A 17815-nucleotide genomic window follows, 5' to 3' on the forward strand; every position below is an offset into this window, starting at 1 on the left:
ACATTACAGATATGAAAATAAAAATGTACCTCTGAATGGAATTAGTTGCTCATCCACTATTACTTCAGGCCCAGGGTTGTAGAGGTATGGTAGACACTCCACTCACTTCTCCCAGACCGCAGTTTGTCTCTCACATGTCTTGCAGGTCTTGACTCACAGTTATCAAATTGTAGCATTTTTTAGAAAGTGTGAAAGACTTTCAGTGGCATCGTGAAACGGAAAATCTCCCTTCCACTCTCTGCATCCCAGAGACTACATGTAGCCTCGCCTCGGGACCTATACACACCCGCTAAGATTAGCAGCCCTATGTAGGAACGCAGGTCAATCTCATCCATCCTTTTCCAGTTGTCTCCATATTTACAGAAACCCTCCAAATTTGTCATCTTCAGGATGATTTTTTCGATGGCTGGTGTGATGAACATGTAGAATGTTGAGGCGATGTGCTGGGCATGGGTAACTGCATGTCTTGTGGGCCCTGGGGTCATCCTTATGACATTTTGTGCTGCCATCCTGCCCTGTTTGTCATATGGTGACAAGGACCATACTATTTTGCTGTTCTTTGACAAAAATGTCTCTTTTTCAGCTTGTGGGATGCATGCATGCATCGTGCATCGTGCTCTGGGTTGTATTCTTCCCCACCTTCTTCTTCAGATACCTCCTCCTCCTCTTCTAAATAATTGTTCTCTTGTTCCTCCTGGAAAACTGAAAAAAATCTGATCTACGACCTGTTGGGCACTGAAACGTGCACTCATGGCTTCAGCAAAGAGAGAACTGGGGGGACTGTCATCTGCAGCACCTTTATAGCGTCTGACTGCATTCCCCATTAGTAAACACCGCTTTCAAATAATTTTGATTTTGTCTGAAATTATTTTGATTTTGTCTGTGAACTTCCGTCATGTGTGGAGTCATGGAGGAGAGATGCTGCACATGCACAAGAAAGTTTTAGTTTTGTCTGAGTTCAATCAGTAGCGCACATAATCTCAATGTCTCATTGTGTGTGTGTGTGTGTGTGTGTGTGTGTGTGTGTGTGTGTGTGTGTGTGTGTGTGTGTGTGTGTGTGTGTGTGTGTGTGTGTGTGTGTGTGTGTGTGTGTGTGTGTGTGTGTGTGTGTGTGTGTGTGTGTGTGTGTGTGTGTGTGTGTGTGTGTGTGTGGTTTTTGTGGTGTGTAAATGATGTTATAACTGCTGGGTCAAAAATGACCCTAAGACAATCTTTGCACCCTGGTGGTGTACAGCTTTCATGAAATATGAACAAAGGCAATGTTTCACTTTTTCTCATGTTGGGGTCACTCTAGGAAAAGTCATCAAATTTCCAGTTGAAAAAATATAATTTAGGGTGTTTTCTCTGCTGTTAAACATAGTGGCGGGTCATTTTTTACCCTTAAGACAACACAAGGGTTAAGCAAACCAGACAGCATCATTTTCTAGTATTTTTTTTCAATTTACGGATAGCCAGGGGCACACTCCAACACTCAGACATCATTTACAAATGAAGCATGTGTTTAGTGAGTCCGCCAGATTAGAGGCAGTTCTCTTAATAAGTCTGTGAATTTGACCATTTTCCTGTCCTGCTAAGCATGCAAAATGTAACAAATACTTTTGGGTGTCAGGGAAAATCTATGAAGTAAAAAGTGCATTATTTTCTTTAGGAATGAAGTGAAGTAAAAGTAAAAGTTGTCAAAAATATAAATAGTAAAGTAAAGTACAGATACCAGCAAAAACAATGAAAGTATTTAAAGTATTTTTACTGCAGTACTTTACACCACTGGATTTTGAAATGCTGAATGTACTGTCTTCCCTGATTGTACCACACACAAAATAGCATGATCATGCAATTATTTATTTAGGACTTTTACTGTGGGAGTTGAAACCTCTGAAGCACTTTAATTTTGAGAACATCTACATAGTCAAGAACTCCTATTGGATTCCAATAAAATAAAAACTATTGGAACCAGTCCAAATGGACCCCTATAGGATTCTATAGGAATAAAATCCTATAGGATAGGTTCTACATTTTTCTATTGGAATCCTATAGGATTTTTTGACTAGGGAGTTGTTCTCAATGATCAAGTACTTTAAAGGTTTCAACACCCACAGTAAAAGTCTTACAGAATTATTATTATTTTTTTTTTTTTAATTTTTTTTTTAATGATGTGATCATGCCCTTCTGTGTGTGGTACAATCAAGGGATATACATTCAGAATTCCAAAATGTACAGGTATACAAATAAAATGCATTAGTCAGACGAATTGTATTGATTATGTATATTTTATCACCTCAAATGACAATACAGTTACAGCACTGCAATGACAAAGGTCACACCAATACTAATCACACCTTGTTTGCTTGGGCTATAGGCTCTTTTCATAGCTGTGGCCTATTGAACAATACATAATGATACAAATAAGGTGCAATATATGGGCCACAAATAGCAATCAAATACAACATGCATGAAATCACATTTGACTTGACAGACAACAGCAACATTACAACTCTATCATTTCAAAGCAACCTGCGACTTTATAGGCATATAAAGAAAAAACTATTCGGACAGTATTGTATTGTCTGAATACAGTATATATTTTTCTGTAGCCTGCAGTAGGCTACTATGAAAAAATGAAATCTGAGCATGTTGTTCTGTATAAAAACAACAGATTGCATACACCAGATCTCTCTCTTTCTGCCTGTCTCTCTCCCACCTACCACAAGTGTCTCCTCCTCCTCTTTCTTCCCCACTCTGTCGGTAATCGGTTCGGTAATATTCCCACTGCCTGGAGTGAACTACCAACAAGAGCTCCGACTGTCAACGGAGGATGTCTGTGGCGTAGCGCAGAGAAAAAATCTAAACCTATTTAAGATACCTGTAGCAACTGTAAAAGTGTTGTTGTCGCATCAGTGTAAAGATCTCATCAGTTTTTTTGTTATAAGAAATTGGAACAGATATAACATTTACACAAATTCCCATACATCACCGTGCGCTGATGGACAATTACGCGCAGAAGGTGCGGTGCGTAAAATCATGATAATAATCGCGGATGGCTGTGTTTCACGTTCTTGGATTATGCGTACAAGCTTGTTATGATACCTGGTCATCGCCTTTCCTTCGTCTACAGTGGAGAAGAAAAGTAACAAAGGGACGCACATGATGAGAAGCGCGGGGTTGTTGCTTGGCTACTTTTTGGTGAAAGTTCTTGTATGCGACGCGGAGGGGGAGCCAGGGCAGAAGCTGGACGGCTTTATTATGGTACCAACGGGTACCAACGAGTCAAAATTGAACAGAGAGAATAGCGTTTCGGAGAGTCCGCATACAGAGGACAGGTGCCGGGGTTATTACGATGTGATGGGCCAGTGGGATCCGCCGTTTGTGTGCCAGACGGGCAGTTACCTGTACTGCTGCGGGACCTGTGGCTTTAGATTCTGCTGTGAGTTTACAAGCTCGCGGCTGGACCAGACCACCTGCAAAAACTATGACACCCCGCCGTGGATGATGACAGGCAGACCCCCGCCTAAGAAAAAAGACCCCACTCACGACCCCACAAAGGATAAGACAAACTTAATTGTGTATATAATATGTGGAGTTGTTGCCATAATGGCCCTCGTTGGGATTTTCACAAAACTTGGACTTGAAAAGGCGCACCGTCCACACAGAGAAAACATGTCAAGGTGTGTGTACAGTAAACAACATCAGCAGTCCCTGTGCGCAATGCAGTAACAACTTTGGATAGCCTAAATGAATGCAGGAATTTAACTTTTATTCGAGTGTCAGAAGTTTCCTAAAAAAAAAAATGGATGCATTAAATATGCTGTTTTGTTAAACTAGGTGATAACCCACTGGACACAGACGTCAGTTCAATTTCTAGTTTTGATTTACATTTGGTTGAAATCAACAACAAAAATCAACAAAACATTTCGTTTAAAAGTTGGGTGAAATAAATACGAAATTTCCTTACCTTGATGACCTTTTTCAAATTCAGTCAGTTTTCCCACATCACATAGATTTGTTGGTTGAAATCAAATCAAATTGTATTGGTCACATACACATGGAAACATTGATTCATGATCCAACCAATTTTTGTCCAGTGGGAAGTGTTAAAATATAGAATAAATATACATGCTGAGTCAGTTCTACTGACCACAATTTGATTGGCAATCATAGGCAATACCTATGCAGCCTACTATATTTTATTTGTGAGTGACTGTGAATACCTGTCCAATTGCGTTGATGTCTTGAGCCATGCTCACTACGTCCTGGTAAAACCAGATGTGTTGTAGGTAGTAGTGTGTGAGGAGCCACGCTCACTACGTCCTGGTAAAACCAGATGTGTTGTAGGTAGTAGTGTGTGATGAGCCACGCTCACTACGTCCTGGTAAAACCGGGGGGGAGGGGATGGCCCGCCCTCGTCCTGGTCCGAGCGGGGTAGTAGTGTGTGATGAGCCATGCTCACTACGTCCTGGTAAAACCAGATGCGTTGTAGGTAGTAGTGTGTGATGAGCCATGCTCACTACGTCCTGGTAAAACCAGATGCGTTGTAGGTAGTAGTGTGTGATGAGCCATGCTCACTACGTCCTGGTAAAACCAGATGCGTTGTAGGTAGTAGTGTGTGAGTAAAACCAGATGCGTTGTAGGTAGTAGTGTGTGATGAGCCATGCTCACTACGTCATGGTAAAACCAGATGTGTTGTAGGTAGTAGTGTGTGATGAGCCACGCTCACTACGTCCTGGTAAAACCAGATGCGTTGTAGGTAGTAGTGTGTGATGAGCCACGCTCTCATCTCTCTTGATGTCATCTACCAACATGGTGCCATTAAAAGCCACTTTTTTACCCCATTACACCTGCAATTGTTTTTAATTATCTCACTGCCCTAGATTTCAGCATTTTAATTAGCTTCGTTGTTCTTTTTTGGGGGAAGCGAACTTAAGGTTCACTTCCCCCAAAAACTGGTTGATTCAATGTTGTTTCCATGTCATTTCAACAAAAAGATTCAATGTGATGACTTTAAATTAGTTGACAACTCAACCGAAAGTAAATCAAAACCAGACGTTGAACTGACGTCTGTGCTCAGTGGGCTGCCTTCGTCTCAACATGCCTTGTGATCCCTATTGTGATTTGTCATAATTCTCAACTATATAATCAATGCACAAAGGAAGGTGATCCCACTAACCCAATATAGCATAAATGGTACTGTGCATTATGAAACGAAAACCCTTTGAGCGTATGATAATTGGTCATTGGTAGTTCATCTACAAGCATGAGAATAATTGATTTGATTTCATCTACATTATTCAAACATTAAGACCTGTAAGGATTTCCGATAAATATCAGATAAATATTGAGGTTTACGGTGTTTGAGCTACTGTAATTTTGCTCGATTTCATAGCCATTTTGACGTTTTATTAATGCGTGAACCAGCTGATTGAGGTGTTTGTGTTTCTTGTCAGGGCTCTAGCCCAGGTGATGCGCCAGCCTGGTCCAGGAGAACACTCAGAAGACATTGGAGTGCATGGACAGCACTATGACAACATGCAAGCCAACAGGGTACCTGCTAACAGTCTCCGTAAGTAGGCCTCTTCCATCCCACGTCTCATTTCATAGAGACTAGCCACTACAACAATAGTTTGATACACATTGGAAAGTACAACCAATGGTAAGATGCATAGTGTATTATGTGAAGCTCTGCAATGCATTGGGTATGGTCGTGATTGAGATACAGAGATGGTATAAACAGGATGCCATCTGCATAAGACTGAGGGTCTGACTGCTGTGATCAGCCGAATCATGCACAATCTTTACCTCTGTACACACATACACACAATGTTTCAAAACAGCCACTAGCAGTAAACCTTATCACGCAAGAGAACGTTGACATTTTAATTTTCATCAATTCTATGCTGGAGTCCTATTGAAGTGCCCAACAGTCTCCGATTGGTCTTTGTGGTTGTAGTGAGGCAGCTGTGAAATTCAAAAGGCTTATTCACCACCACCCTTTGCCTTCCTGGCTCGCCTGATTTAGCCGCTCCAGATAAGAGAGTTGTGAAAGAAGTCCATTCTGGAGAGTCCTGTGAGCTGCTGAAGCAATTACTCACAGCCTCAGTAATCATTTAACACACTGGGATAATTATCATCATCAACCGCCGCTGACTAATAGTAGTATAAGGCTTTCGCTGCTCTCCATCTCTTACAACTGGCTCTTTCTTTCTCATCCCTCTCTTTTTAGTCTCTCTCAAACAGGCAGGCACACATCTACACAGACCCGCAAGAACTCACTCACTCGCTCGCTCACTCACTCACTCACTCACTCACTCACTCACTCACTCACTCACTCACTCACTCACTCACTCACTCACTCACTCACTCACTCACTCACTCACTCACTCACTCACTCACTCACTCACTCACTCACTCACTCACTCACTCACTCACTCACTCACTCACTCACTCACTCACTCACTCACTCACTCACTCACACTCATGAATGATGCAGGATGTATTATTTTATTATGCATTGCATGTCTCAGACTGCTGGTTGCAATCACACAGGCTAGGCTCTAGTCACTAATGGCAATGGACAGACTTTTCCCCATTTGCTTGTTTGGAAGTGATTGTAATGTATGCCGTCTGTTGTTGGAGAGAAGTAAAATGACATGTTTACTTATGGTAGTGCATTTTTCCTGCTGAAAAGGAGTGTCAATGTTTGACATGAAAAACAAGCTGTTTGTTTGTGTGAGACGGACAAATTCAACTTGGAGAGAATGATAATGGGAATACTAGTTTTATGTTGACGGCATAAGCAAATGGCAACAGTGTTTTTTTGTTTTTTTTTGTCAAACTGAAGTAGATGAGGTAGCTCTGGGTCAAGAGCCTCCACTTTGATTCTTGAGTGTAGCTGAGTGTAGCTTCCACCGATAATTGAAGCTTGTAGCTTGTATTCGCATGAAGAGCTGGCATATTTCTCTCCCATCCCTTGGGTAGGAATTACCAAAGGGATTGGAGATCCAGTTCTGCAATCAGGTGGGCTGCATGGACACACATTGGCATTGTCTCTCCTCACAGTATTGGGAAGGATCCATATGTTTTCACACAATAGCACTGTGGATTGGAGAGGGTAGATGAGTGGAGAGGTGGGTTCTGGGTAATCTCTTCCTTTGTCAGTGGCCCTCCCACCTCCTCCAAGCACAACACTATCTCTCTTAGTCCGTCACATCAAGTTGAAGCAACAAGGACCTCTTCAATCTCCACTGTGTCGGCTCACAAAAGGGATGTGTAATTTAGTGCGACATAGCTTTTCAGGTGTCCTTAGAAGGCCAGGGATTGGGTGAAAGCAGTGTGTGATTCCACTAGAATTCCACACACTGTTTTCTATTGGTTTGGTATAATGTGGGCATTATGGAATCATAAGGAGCAGTTTGTCACTATTAAGGTGTGCACTGTATTGGAATAGAGGTAGTGTTGTTTAGTTAGGCTAACTGGAACCCTTATTCAATACAGTGGGATGATAGCACAGGGTTCTTAGAGCAGCTATTCACACTCATTCCCACACTGACTGTTCTCTTGTAAAAAGTCTCACAGGCAGAGCAGTGTCTTGCTGTTTCATGAGAAGATGTGACGGGTTATTGTATCAGTGTGAACAGCTTCACCCAGTGAGCTCCCTGTTGAAGATGTGGAGAGGCGCAGGGAGGTGTGTGAGGGGAGACACCCAGGTGTTGTGCTGTTAAAGAGCTGACCCCATCTCCATGCAGGCTGAGGGGTAATAACCCAGAAAGTGGGGTGTGTGACTGTGCTGGGAGCAGGGCCATTTCATAGAGCACTGGGACTAAAAAGCCTTTACATTACTGAGGTTCTCCAGTCTGAAGTACCATTAAAGTGCTTAAAGCAGCGAGTGCTGAGACTGACTGGCAGGCACATACTCTCAGGCAGCAACACAGTGTGTGATTGTTTTGAATTAGGTAACCCACTGGGTACAGCTTAGTAGACAGACATCAAGTCAGGAAATTCACAGGGCTTTTTATGGTAGCATGGTACCTCAGCAAGAATAGTAAGAAACCACAGCCACTAGAATAGAGAGCATAATCAGGGTTGCTATAGTGGTGTAAAAAAAAGAAAAGACACAATCAGAACAAAGGAAATAGTTTAATTCAAATTGATTTTCAAATTTGCCTAACACAGCATCAATAGAATCGGAATGGAATGAAACCCTTTGGGCTGAGGCGCCTGAAGAGTGTTATTCTGGTGAATGAATCTCATTATCACACATGTAAAGCAAGCACACTACGCTAGCAGAAGCTCTCACTTAGACAGGCTATTCCAATGGATGTGAATTATGCAGGGTATCTAATCTAGTGAGGCTGATGTCCATGTATGTGACACCCCATGGCATACATTGACTGCCAAAGAGGACTGTCTGTGTGTGAACTGTGTCTTGTGAAGAGTAGCGCTCTGAAGAGGTGGCAGCACAAGTAATTAGGTTAATGTGAGGCTGCATGTGTTTGAGTAACATCTCCTCCTGGGTTTTCAATCTGATGTTATATTACACTGAACACTTGCTGCGTTGAGGGTTCAATTGAAAGAGACTCATTAGCATGGTGAAAGGCTTACTTGTGTCAATATTTAATTTTGTATTTATTTCACCTTTATTTAACCAGGTAGGCAAGTTGAGAACAAGTTCTCATTTACAATTGCGACCTGGTCAAGATAAAGCAAAGCAGTTCGACACATACAACAACACAGAGTTACACATGGAGTAAAACAAACATACAGTCAATAATACAGTAGAAAAATAAGTCTATATACAATGTGAGCAAATGAGGTGAGATAAGGGAGGTAAATGCAAAAAAGGCCATGGTGGCAAAGTAAATACAATACAGCAAGTAAAACACTGGAATGGTAGATTTGTAGTGGAAGAAAGTTCAAAGTAGAAATATAAATAATGGGGTGCAAAGGAGCAAAATAAATAAATAAATACAGTAGGGGAAGAGGTAGTTGTTTGGGCTAAATTATAGATGGGCTATGTACAGGTGCAGTGATCTGTGAGCTGCTCTGACAGCTGGTGCTTAACCTCTATGGGCTAGGTGGGACGCTAGCGTCCCCCCCGTGGTGCACTCCATCAACAGCAGGTGCATTTCAAGAGCGGCAAATTTGAAACCAAATAAATGTCAAAATTCAAATTTTTCAAACATACAACTATCTTACACCCTTTGAAAGATAAACATCTCCTTAATCTAACCACGTCGTCCGATTTCAAAAAGGTTTTACGGCGAAAGCATAAAGTTAGATTATGTTAGGAGAGTACATTGACAATAGCTGTGTGTAATGTTTTGTCAATTCAAAGACAGGGTCACCAAAACCATAAAACCAGCTAAAATGATGCACTAACCTTTTACAATCTCCATCAGATGACACTCCTAGGACATTATGTTAGACAATGCATGCATTTTTAGTTCTATCAAGTTCATATTTATATCCAAAAACAGCGTTTTACTATGGCATTGATGTTGAGGAAATAGTTTCCCTCCAATAACCGGCAGTCAAGTCAGCACCACAAATTAAATAATTAAAATTAGAAAACATTGGTAAAATATTATATTGTCATTTAAAGAATTATAGATTTACATCTCTTGAACGCAATCAACTTGCCAGATTTAAAAATAACCTTACTGGGAAATCACACTTTGCAATAATCTGAGCACTGCGCCCAGAAAAATACGCGTTGCGATACAGACTAGCCGCCATGTTCGGGAGATCTAAAATCGAAAATACTATGTAAATAATCCATTACCTTTGATTCTCTTCATCAGATGTCACTTCCAGGTATCACAGGTCCATAACGAATGTAGTTTTGTTCAAAAAAGCTCATCATTTATGTCCAAAAATCTCTGTCTTGTTAGCACATGATCTAAGCCCGCCGGACTTCACTTCATGAACGAGGGGAAAAAATATATTTACGTTCGTTCAAACATGTCAAACGTTGTATAGCATAAATCATTAGGGCCTTTTTTAACCAGAACATGAATAATATTCAAGGTGGACGAATGCATTCTCTTTTATAACGTATTGGAACGAGGGTACCCAACATGAACTCGCGCGCCAGAGTCTAATCGGCCATCACCGTTCCATGGCTCTTGTTCGGTCAGATCTTTTTTTTTTTTTTGGCAAATTATGAAACAGCAAGACACTGCTCTGCCTGTGAGACTTTTTACAAGAGAACAGTCAGTGTCTCACAGTAAAAGACTCAAAACACTTTGTAAAGGCTGGTGACATCTAGTGGAAGCAATAGGAAGTGCCAAAACATTAATCAACCCCTGTGTGTTTCAATGGCATAGGCTTAAAGGTAATTCAACACATCAGGTATCCACTTCCTGTCAGAAAATGTCTCAGGGTTTTGCCTGCCAAATGAGTTCTGTTATACTCACAGACACCATTCAAACAGTTTTAGAAACTTTAGGGTGTTTTCTATCCATATATAATAAGTATATGCATATTCTAGTTACTGGGTAGGATTAGTAACCAGATTAAATCGGGTACGTTTTTTTATCCAGCCGTGAAAATACTGCCCCCTAGCCCCAACAGGTTAAAGCTAGTGAGGGAGATAAGTGTTTCCAGTTTCAGAGATTTTTGTAGTTCGTTCCAGTCATTGGCAGCAGAGAACTGGAAGGAGAGACGGCCAAAGGAGGAATTGGCTTTGGGGGTGACCAGAGAGATATACCTGCTGGAGCGCGTGCTACAGGTGGGTGCTGCTATGGTGACCAGTGAGCTGAGATAAAGGGGGACTTTACCTAGCAGGGTCTTGTAGATGACCTGGAGCCAGTGGGTTTGGCGATGAGTATGAAGCGAGGGCCAGCCAACGAGAACGTACAGGTCGCAGTGGTGGGTAGTATATGGGGCTTTGGTGACAAAACGGATGGCACTGTGATAGACTGCATCCAGTTTATTGAGTAGGGTATTGGAGGCTATTTTGAAAATGACATCGCCGAAGTCGAGGATCGGTAGGATGGTCAGTTTTACGAGGGTATGTTTGGCAGCATGAGTGAAGGATGCTTTGTTGCGAAATAGGAAGCCAATTCTAGATTTAACTTTGGATTGGAGATGTTTGATGTGAGTCTGGAAGGAGAGCTTGCAGTCTAACCAGACACCTAGGTATTTGTAGTTGTCCACATATTCTAAGTCAGAACCGTCCAGAGTAGTGATGCTGGACGGGCGGAAAGGTGCGGGCAGCGATCGGTTGAAGAGCGTGCATTTAGTTTTACTTGTATTTAAGAGCAGTTGGAGGCCACGAAAGGAGAGTTGTATGGCATTGAAGCTCGTCTGGAGGGTTGTTAACACAGTGTCCAAAGAAGGGCCAGAAGTATTCAGAATGGTGTTGTCTGCGTAGAGGTGGATCAGAGACTCACCAGCAGCAAGAGCGACATCATTGATGTATACAGAGAAAAGAGTTGGCCCAAGAATTGAACCCTGTGGCACCCCCATAGAGACTACCAGAGGCCCGGACAACAGGCCATCCGATTTGACACATTGAACTCTATCAGATAAGTAGTTGGTGAACCAGGCGAGGCAATCGTTTGAGAAACCAAGGCTATTGAGTCTGCCGATGAGGATGTGGTGATTGACAGAGTCGAAAGCCTTGGCCAGGTCAATGAATACGACAGCACAGTATTGTTTCTTATCGATGGCGGTTACGAAATCGTTTAGGACCTTGAGCGTGCCTGAGGTGCACCCATGACCAGCTCTGAAACCAGATTGCATAGCGGAGAAGGTGCGGTGGGATTCGAAATGGTCGGTAATCTGTTTGTTGACTTGTCTTTCAAAGACCTTAGAAAGGCAGGGTAGGATAGATATAGGTCTGTAGCAGTTTGGGTCAAGAGTGTCCCCTCCTTTGAAGAGGGGGATGACAGCAGCTGCTTTCCAATCTTTTGGAATCTCAGACGACACGAAAGAGAGGTTGAACAGGCTAATAATAGGGGTTGCAACAATTTCGGCAGATCATTTTAGAAAGAAAGGGTCCAGATTGTCTAGCCCGGCTGATTTGTAGGGGTCCAGATTTTGCAGCTCTTTCAGAACATCAGCTGACTGGATTTGGGAGAAGGAGAAATGGGGAAGGCTTGGGCGAGTTGCTGTGGGGGGTGCAGTGCTGTTGACCGGGGTAGGGGTAGCCAGGTTGAAAGCATGGCCAGCCGTAGAAAAACGCTTATTGAAATTCTCAATTATAGTGGATTTATCGGAGGTGACAGAGTTTTCTATCCTCAGTGCAGTGGGCAGTTGGGAGGAGGTGTTCTTATTCTCCATGGACTTTACAGTGTCCCAGAATTTTTTTGAGTTTGTGTTGCAGGAAGCAAATTTCTGCTTGAAAAAAGCTAGCCTTGGCTTTTCTAACTGCCTGTGTATATTGGTTTCTAACTTCCCTGAAAAGTTGCATATCACGGTATCTATTAAAAATAATGTTTTTTCTTGGCCTTTTCATCTGCATATTGTGCTTTTTTGTAATTGTACAATATTATTTTAAGCAACTCACTTAGCAAAAACATGTTGATTCAAAGTTGTTTCCAAGTAATTTCAACCCCAAAACTCAAATGTGATGACATTGAATCAATGTGGAATACTGATTGGATTTGCAAAAAGTCATCAACATAAGGGAATTTAGTATTTTTTTTACTTAACTTTTAACCTAAATCCAATGACAGGATGACATTTTTGGTTGATTTCACGTTGAATTCAAGTTAGTCGATAACTCAACCAAATGTAAATCAAAATTAGACGTTGCACTGATGTCTGTGCCCAGTGGGAAAGCTTTCTCCCATTGTTATGGCCGTAGACTTCAAGTACATTCAAGTAATGAGGCCTTTGTTTCAAAGACCAATTTTGAAACATTCATTAACCCTCGTCAGACCTTTAATTGATTATGAAAGAACTGTGTTATGATTAGACCATGTCTATGAATTTTTTTGAAGGGCTTTGACATTCACAATACAAAGTCCTCTCTTTTATACAAGAAGAGTCAGTGGTTTCCAGTGCTTCAGATCATGCATGCTATAGTGTCTTCAGGAAGTATTCATGCCCCTTGACATATTCCACATTTTGTTGTGTTACAGCCTAAATTCAAAATGGATGAAATATATTTTTTCTCACCGATCTACATACAATACCCCATAATGACAAACTGAAAACATGTTTTTAGAATTTTTTGCAAATGTATTTAAAATGAAATACAGAAATATCTAATTTACATAGGTATTCACACCCCTGAGACAATACATGTTAGAATGATCTTTGGCAGCGATTACAGATGTCAGTCTTTCTGGGTAAGTCTCTAAGAACTTTGCACACCAGGATTGTACAATATTTGCACATTATTTTTTTTTAATTCTTCAAGCTCTGTCGAGTTGGTTGTTGAACATGGCTAGAACGCAATTTTCATGTCTTACCATAGACTTTCAAGCCGATTAAAGTCAAAACTCTAACTAGGCCACTCAAGAACATTCAATGTCATATTGGAAAATAACTCCAGTGTATATTTTTTAGGTTTTTGTCCTGCTGAAAGGTGAATTTGTCTCCCAGTGTCTTTTGGAAAGCAGACTGAACCAGGTTTTCCTCTAGGACTTTGCCTGTGCTTAGCCCTATTCCATTTATTTATTTTTATCCCAAAACCTCCCTTGTCTTTACCGATTACAAGCATACTCATAACATAATGCAGCCTCCACCATGCTTGAAAATTTGAAGAGTGGTACTCAGTGATGTGTTGGATTTGCCCCAAGCATAACGCTTTGTATTCAGGACATAAAGTACATTTCATAGTGAAATCCCTGAGCGGTTCCTTTCCTCTTCGTCAACTGAGTTAGGAAGGATACCTGTATCTTTGTAGTGACTGGGTGTATTGATACACCATACAAAGTGTAAATAATATATCAAATAAAATATTAATTTAATCAATTTTAAATTCAGGCTGTAACACAACAAAATGTGGAAAAAGTCAAGGGGTGTGAGCACTTTCTGAAGGCGCTGTATATGGCTCAGGTGGTTTCCATTCTGATTCCCTTATGTCACATGATGGAACTAATACATATGGTGCCAATACGCATGACATCTCCATGGAAACGAAGGTATGACGACCAAGTGGCCTGTCCATGGATTTTTTCTGTTGTAGGTAAAATAGATAGGAGCAGAAAAAAGGTGACTGTTGTTGAATTACACTAACTTAAGAGGCAGAATACATTATATCTGACTTTGAATTAATTTCCCCACAGTGGCAAAAGGACCTGATTATACACTTGCAGTTTGCTGTTACACTATCAACTCCTATAGGATTGTGCATGCCTGTATCCATGGCAATCTCACACAATTGTGCTGACACTGATTTTTTTTCTGCCCCTTTTAACTTCAGATTGAACTGATAAAAAAATACTTTTATCTAAGGAAATTCCCCTGAGGAAAACTATACATATAGACATTTGAGGCACCCTTAAATATCATAATAATCATGCTTTGAGGGAAATACTAATAATGAATGAACATTCCTAATAGGCAGCTTAGTTCTTTGTTTTCAACACATCAACTGTTGAATAAGCATTTTCTTTGGTTAATGCTTCCACTTTCTCCTCTTACATCTAAACCCACCAAAGTAGAGTACGGAAATGTGTGGACAAGGTAGTATCTTTCAGAAAATGGCTACCTGGTTGTCACAGGCATATAGTACCCTGAACATCAAGCCTACTGTACCTCAAGGTATGCCTACGAGATGAGTTTTCTCCTTCAGCTGAAATTATTATTATTCACTTTAATGAATTCAGGCGTTCTTGGTGCTGCCATGACAGGCGAATAATTAATCATTCTTTAAACAGAGACCCCTTTTTTTCTTCCGTGCCCCCTCCTGGAATAATGATCCGTTCATTACCAGCCAGCCGACATGTTGACAGGTAGGTGGTGGAAATCAGGGGCTCAGGAGCAGCTAGCGATGGGATGGGAGCTTCAGCGCTTTGGCCTATAGCTGCCTCACTGATGGGTCATAGTAAGCTACATTTAAACCTACAGCAAAATGTAATACGAAAAAGATTAACATGAATCCCTCCCTATACAGTACATTAAAACAACACAACATGTTCAACAATGTATTTTAAAAGTAAGCTGTAGGTTTATCATATACCAGACTGCCGATCAGACCCCAAAACCCAATGCCCTCATGTATGACCAATGAAAATGATTTATTTTAGGACTGCCTAATGGCATTTTTGAGTAGTTCAATAACATGGGGGTTACTGCAGATACCTTAGAGCACTTGTTCTGAACATCCTCACACTACTCAGGATACTCTGCCTCCATGCTGGCTGGTGATTGGTAAATTACACAGAGGGCCTGTTGGGGGTTCTAACACATCCAATGTAATGTAATATTAATACTAATGTCCACTGAGAATGGTCACAGCTTCAAAGGGGGCTTTCTTCACTTACTCTTTAAAGATGGTTCTTTGGTCATCTTTTCTTTGTTGGCTAGTGTTGGCAAGCCCCTCTTAAGTGGTAAGTGTTTAAGTTTACTCCCAGCTAAATGATGAATATCTACATTTATAAACAGATTTATATGTAGATGAAGCACAGCCCATGTTAGATCATGAGCGTTATTAGTGCATCATTGGCATCATAGTATCCACGATCTACAATACCATAGGAAACACATCCCTCTGAAAAATATATTGCTGTTTTTGACCATAATTGTCATAATGTTTGTGAAAATTACTGTCCTTCCATAACTCTTTTGTAATTATTACTAGGTCAGCAAAGACAGAGGTAGTTCATGTCAACAGATGACCAGACGTTTCTTGTAACAAATGGATGCTTTGGGGTAAAAAATGGTCATTGTCAGAATAGAAACCCAAACAATCACAACCATGCATCTTACAACCTCAAAACCACCAGACTTTATTAGTCCAGGAGACCATGAGTTCAGGAGCAGCATAGTAATACCCAGTCAACTTTCAGTCATTGTAGTACACTAGCATTAAACCTCCTGGGCCTGGTAGTTCTCTCTTTGTAGATAATGCCTCAGTTGTACAACAACATACCTCCCATGTTATTTTCAATTTTCATGCCAGGTTTGCATCTGGTTGCAACAAAATGGGTTGTGCTCTGTTTTCGTCCACAGGAAAATCTATCACCGTCACTGTCGTTTTGATGTATTTGAGGACATCGAGGTGTGGCTTTCATACACACACACACACACACACACACACACACACACACACACACACACACACACACACACACACACACACACACACACACACACACACACACACACACACACACACACACACACACACACACACACACACACAGACTATATTGTTACGAGATAAACAAAGACACAAGGATCTAATTTTGTCAACTGAACATGAGAGGTAAATAATTGCACCGGCAGGAACAGCAGCACTAGCTATGTGACTGAGCCCTCTTCAGTTGGTTGGTAAGCATTCAGCAGATTAATCCCCTTGTTCGGATGGAGTAGTCTGTGAGAATCAAGAAATCAGGGCAGCACAGATGGATTTTAACATTAGATCAACTAGCTACAATGGACAGATATTACAATAGAACAACAAAGCCTGTTAGCATACAAAGTCTCCTTTCTCCCAATCAACAGAAAAAAGCCTTCAGAAACACATGACAAAATCCTGTACCCTGTATACAGAATATAGTCTGCTATATCCCTGAGATTATAGCCTTGAGAATACATTGTCGGGAGACAACGCATTGTGCCTCCTTCCCATATGTGTTGAGGACTGCTGTTGTTTTGACTGCACAACAGCTCCACTAAAATGGTTATTTTCTGCTTCTGTCTCTTTGACTCACTTCTGGGCAGGGGGTAGAGTGGTGTGTCTATAGGGCACAGTCCTGCGCCTGTTCCCCTCCTCGTCCCCTAGCCATGTCTGACACTGTCAAGTGTACCCATGCCAGGGCTGCCTCCCTAGGATGGATACTGCCTCTATGGCAGGGGTTGTGGGTGCCTGGTTGGCACTGAGTGAAATGGTCCAGAGGGAGTTCTCACACGTGTCAGCCGTCACAGATGACACAATCCTCTCAGACAGACAGGGCTTTGTTCTAGTTCCCTCTCCTCTCCTCTAGTTGCCTCTCCTCTGGGTGGCTGGCTGGCGGCTAGGCTACACTCCACTTCTGTCCTGTGTGCTGCTGGGGCCATCTTGGCCACACGCACTGTCCTGTCCCTCTCCTCCAGGCCTGCCTGTGTGAGCAAGGGGCACCTGTGGCCACTTGGCCTCTTTTCTCTCTAGGCAGCCAGCCGAAGAGAAGAAAGTTCTCCCTTGCTGCCAACACACACGGCCGGACGGTCTGGCAGGCCCTTTCCCCACAAGACAGTGTCACAGGAAACTGTATTTAAATGGGTTACTACTACCTTCAATGATGAATGGAAAACAGTTACAAAACATCACCTTTATTTCCAGTTATATGCCTGTTTTTTAACAGGGCATTTTGTATCTCCTTTTCCTTTTTATATCTGCCTTGTTGAATGGTATTAGACAAAAGAATGCTGTGATCATTTTGAGACACTTTAGTTAAGCTTCCGCCTAAGGGCCAAACCTTTAAAAGTACTGGTGCTGCATACTAATACTGTAGTTCTATATCTTTGTTGGTACCTGACATGAATGATAACACCTTGTCAAGCTTCCAGGCTGAGAAGAGAAGCTTCATACAACAAGGTTGAAAAGTGAGATGAGTGTTTACTCCCACTAATGGAATACAAATTAAGTTCTCTCTTGTCTAAACTAAATGATTTAATGTACCATAAGTAGCACATGGCAATATGCAAGCACTTGGATGAGCAGATA

At 41.5% G+C, this 17815-nt stretch overlaps 1 protein-coding gene across 1 annotated transcript in view; it reads left to right on the forward strand.

Annotated features, from left to right (window-relative positions):
- Positions 1-2741: 2741 nt before the first annotated feature.
- LOC106607398 (protein shisa-9B) overlaps positions 2742-17815 on the forward strand; it is a 30513-nt gene continuing 15439 nt past the window's right edge. The window contains exons 1-2 of the mRNA XM_014204320.3: positions 2742-3662; positions 5439-5554. Of these exons, the coding sequence (XP_014059795.1) occupies positions 3142-3662; positions 5439-5554 (637 nt within the window). The 5' untranslated portion in view covers positions 2742-3141. The remainder of the gene's footprint in view (positions 3663-5438; positions 5555-17815) is intronic.

This window comes from Salmo salar, chromosome 06 (assembly GCF_965601325.2).
Source record: "Salmo salar chromosome 06, fSalSal1, whole genome shotgun sequence".
Taxonomy (NCBI): Eukaryota; Metazoa; Chordata; class Actinopteri; order Salmoniformes; family Salmonidae; genus Salmo; species Salmo salar.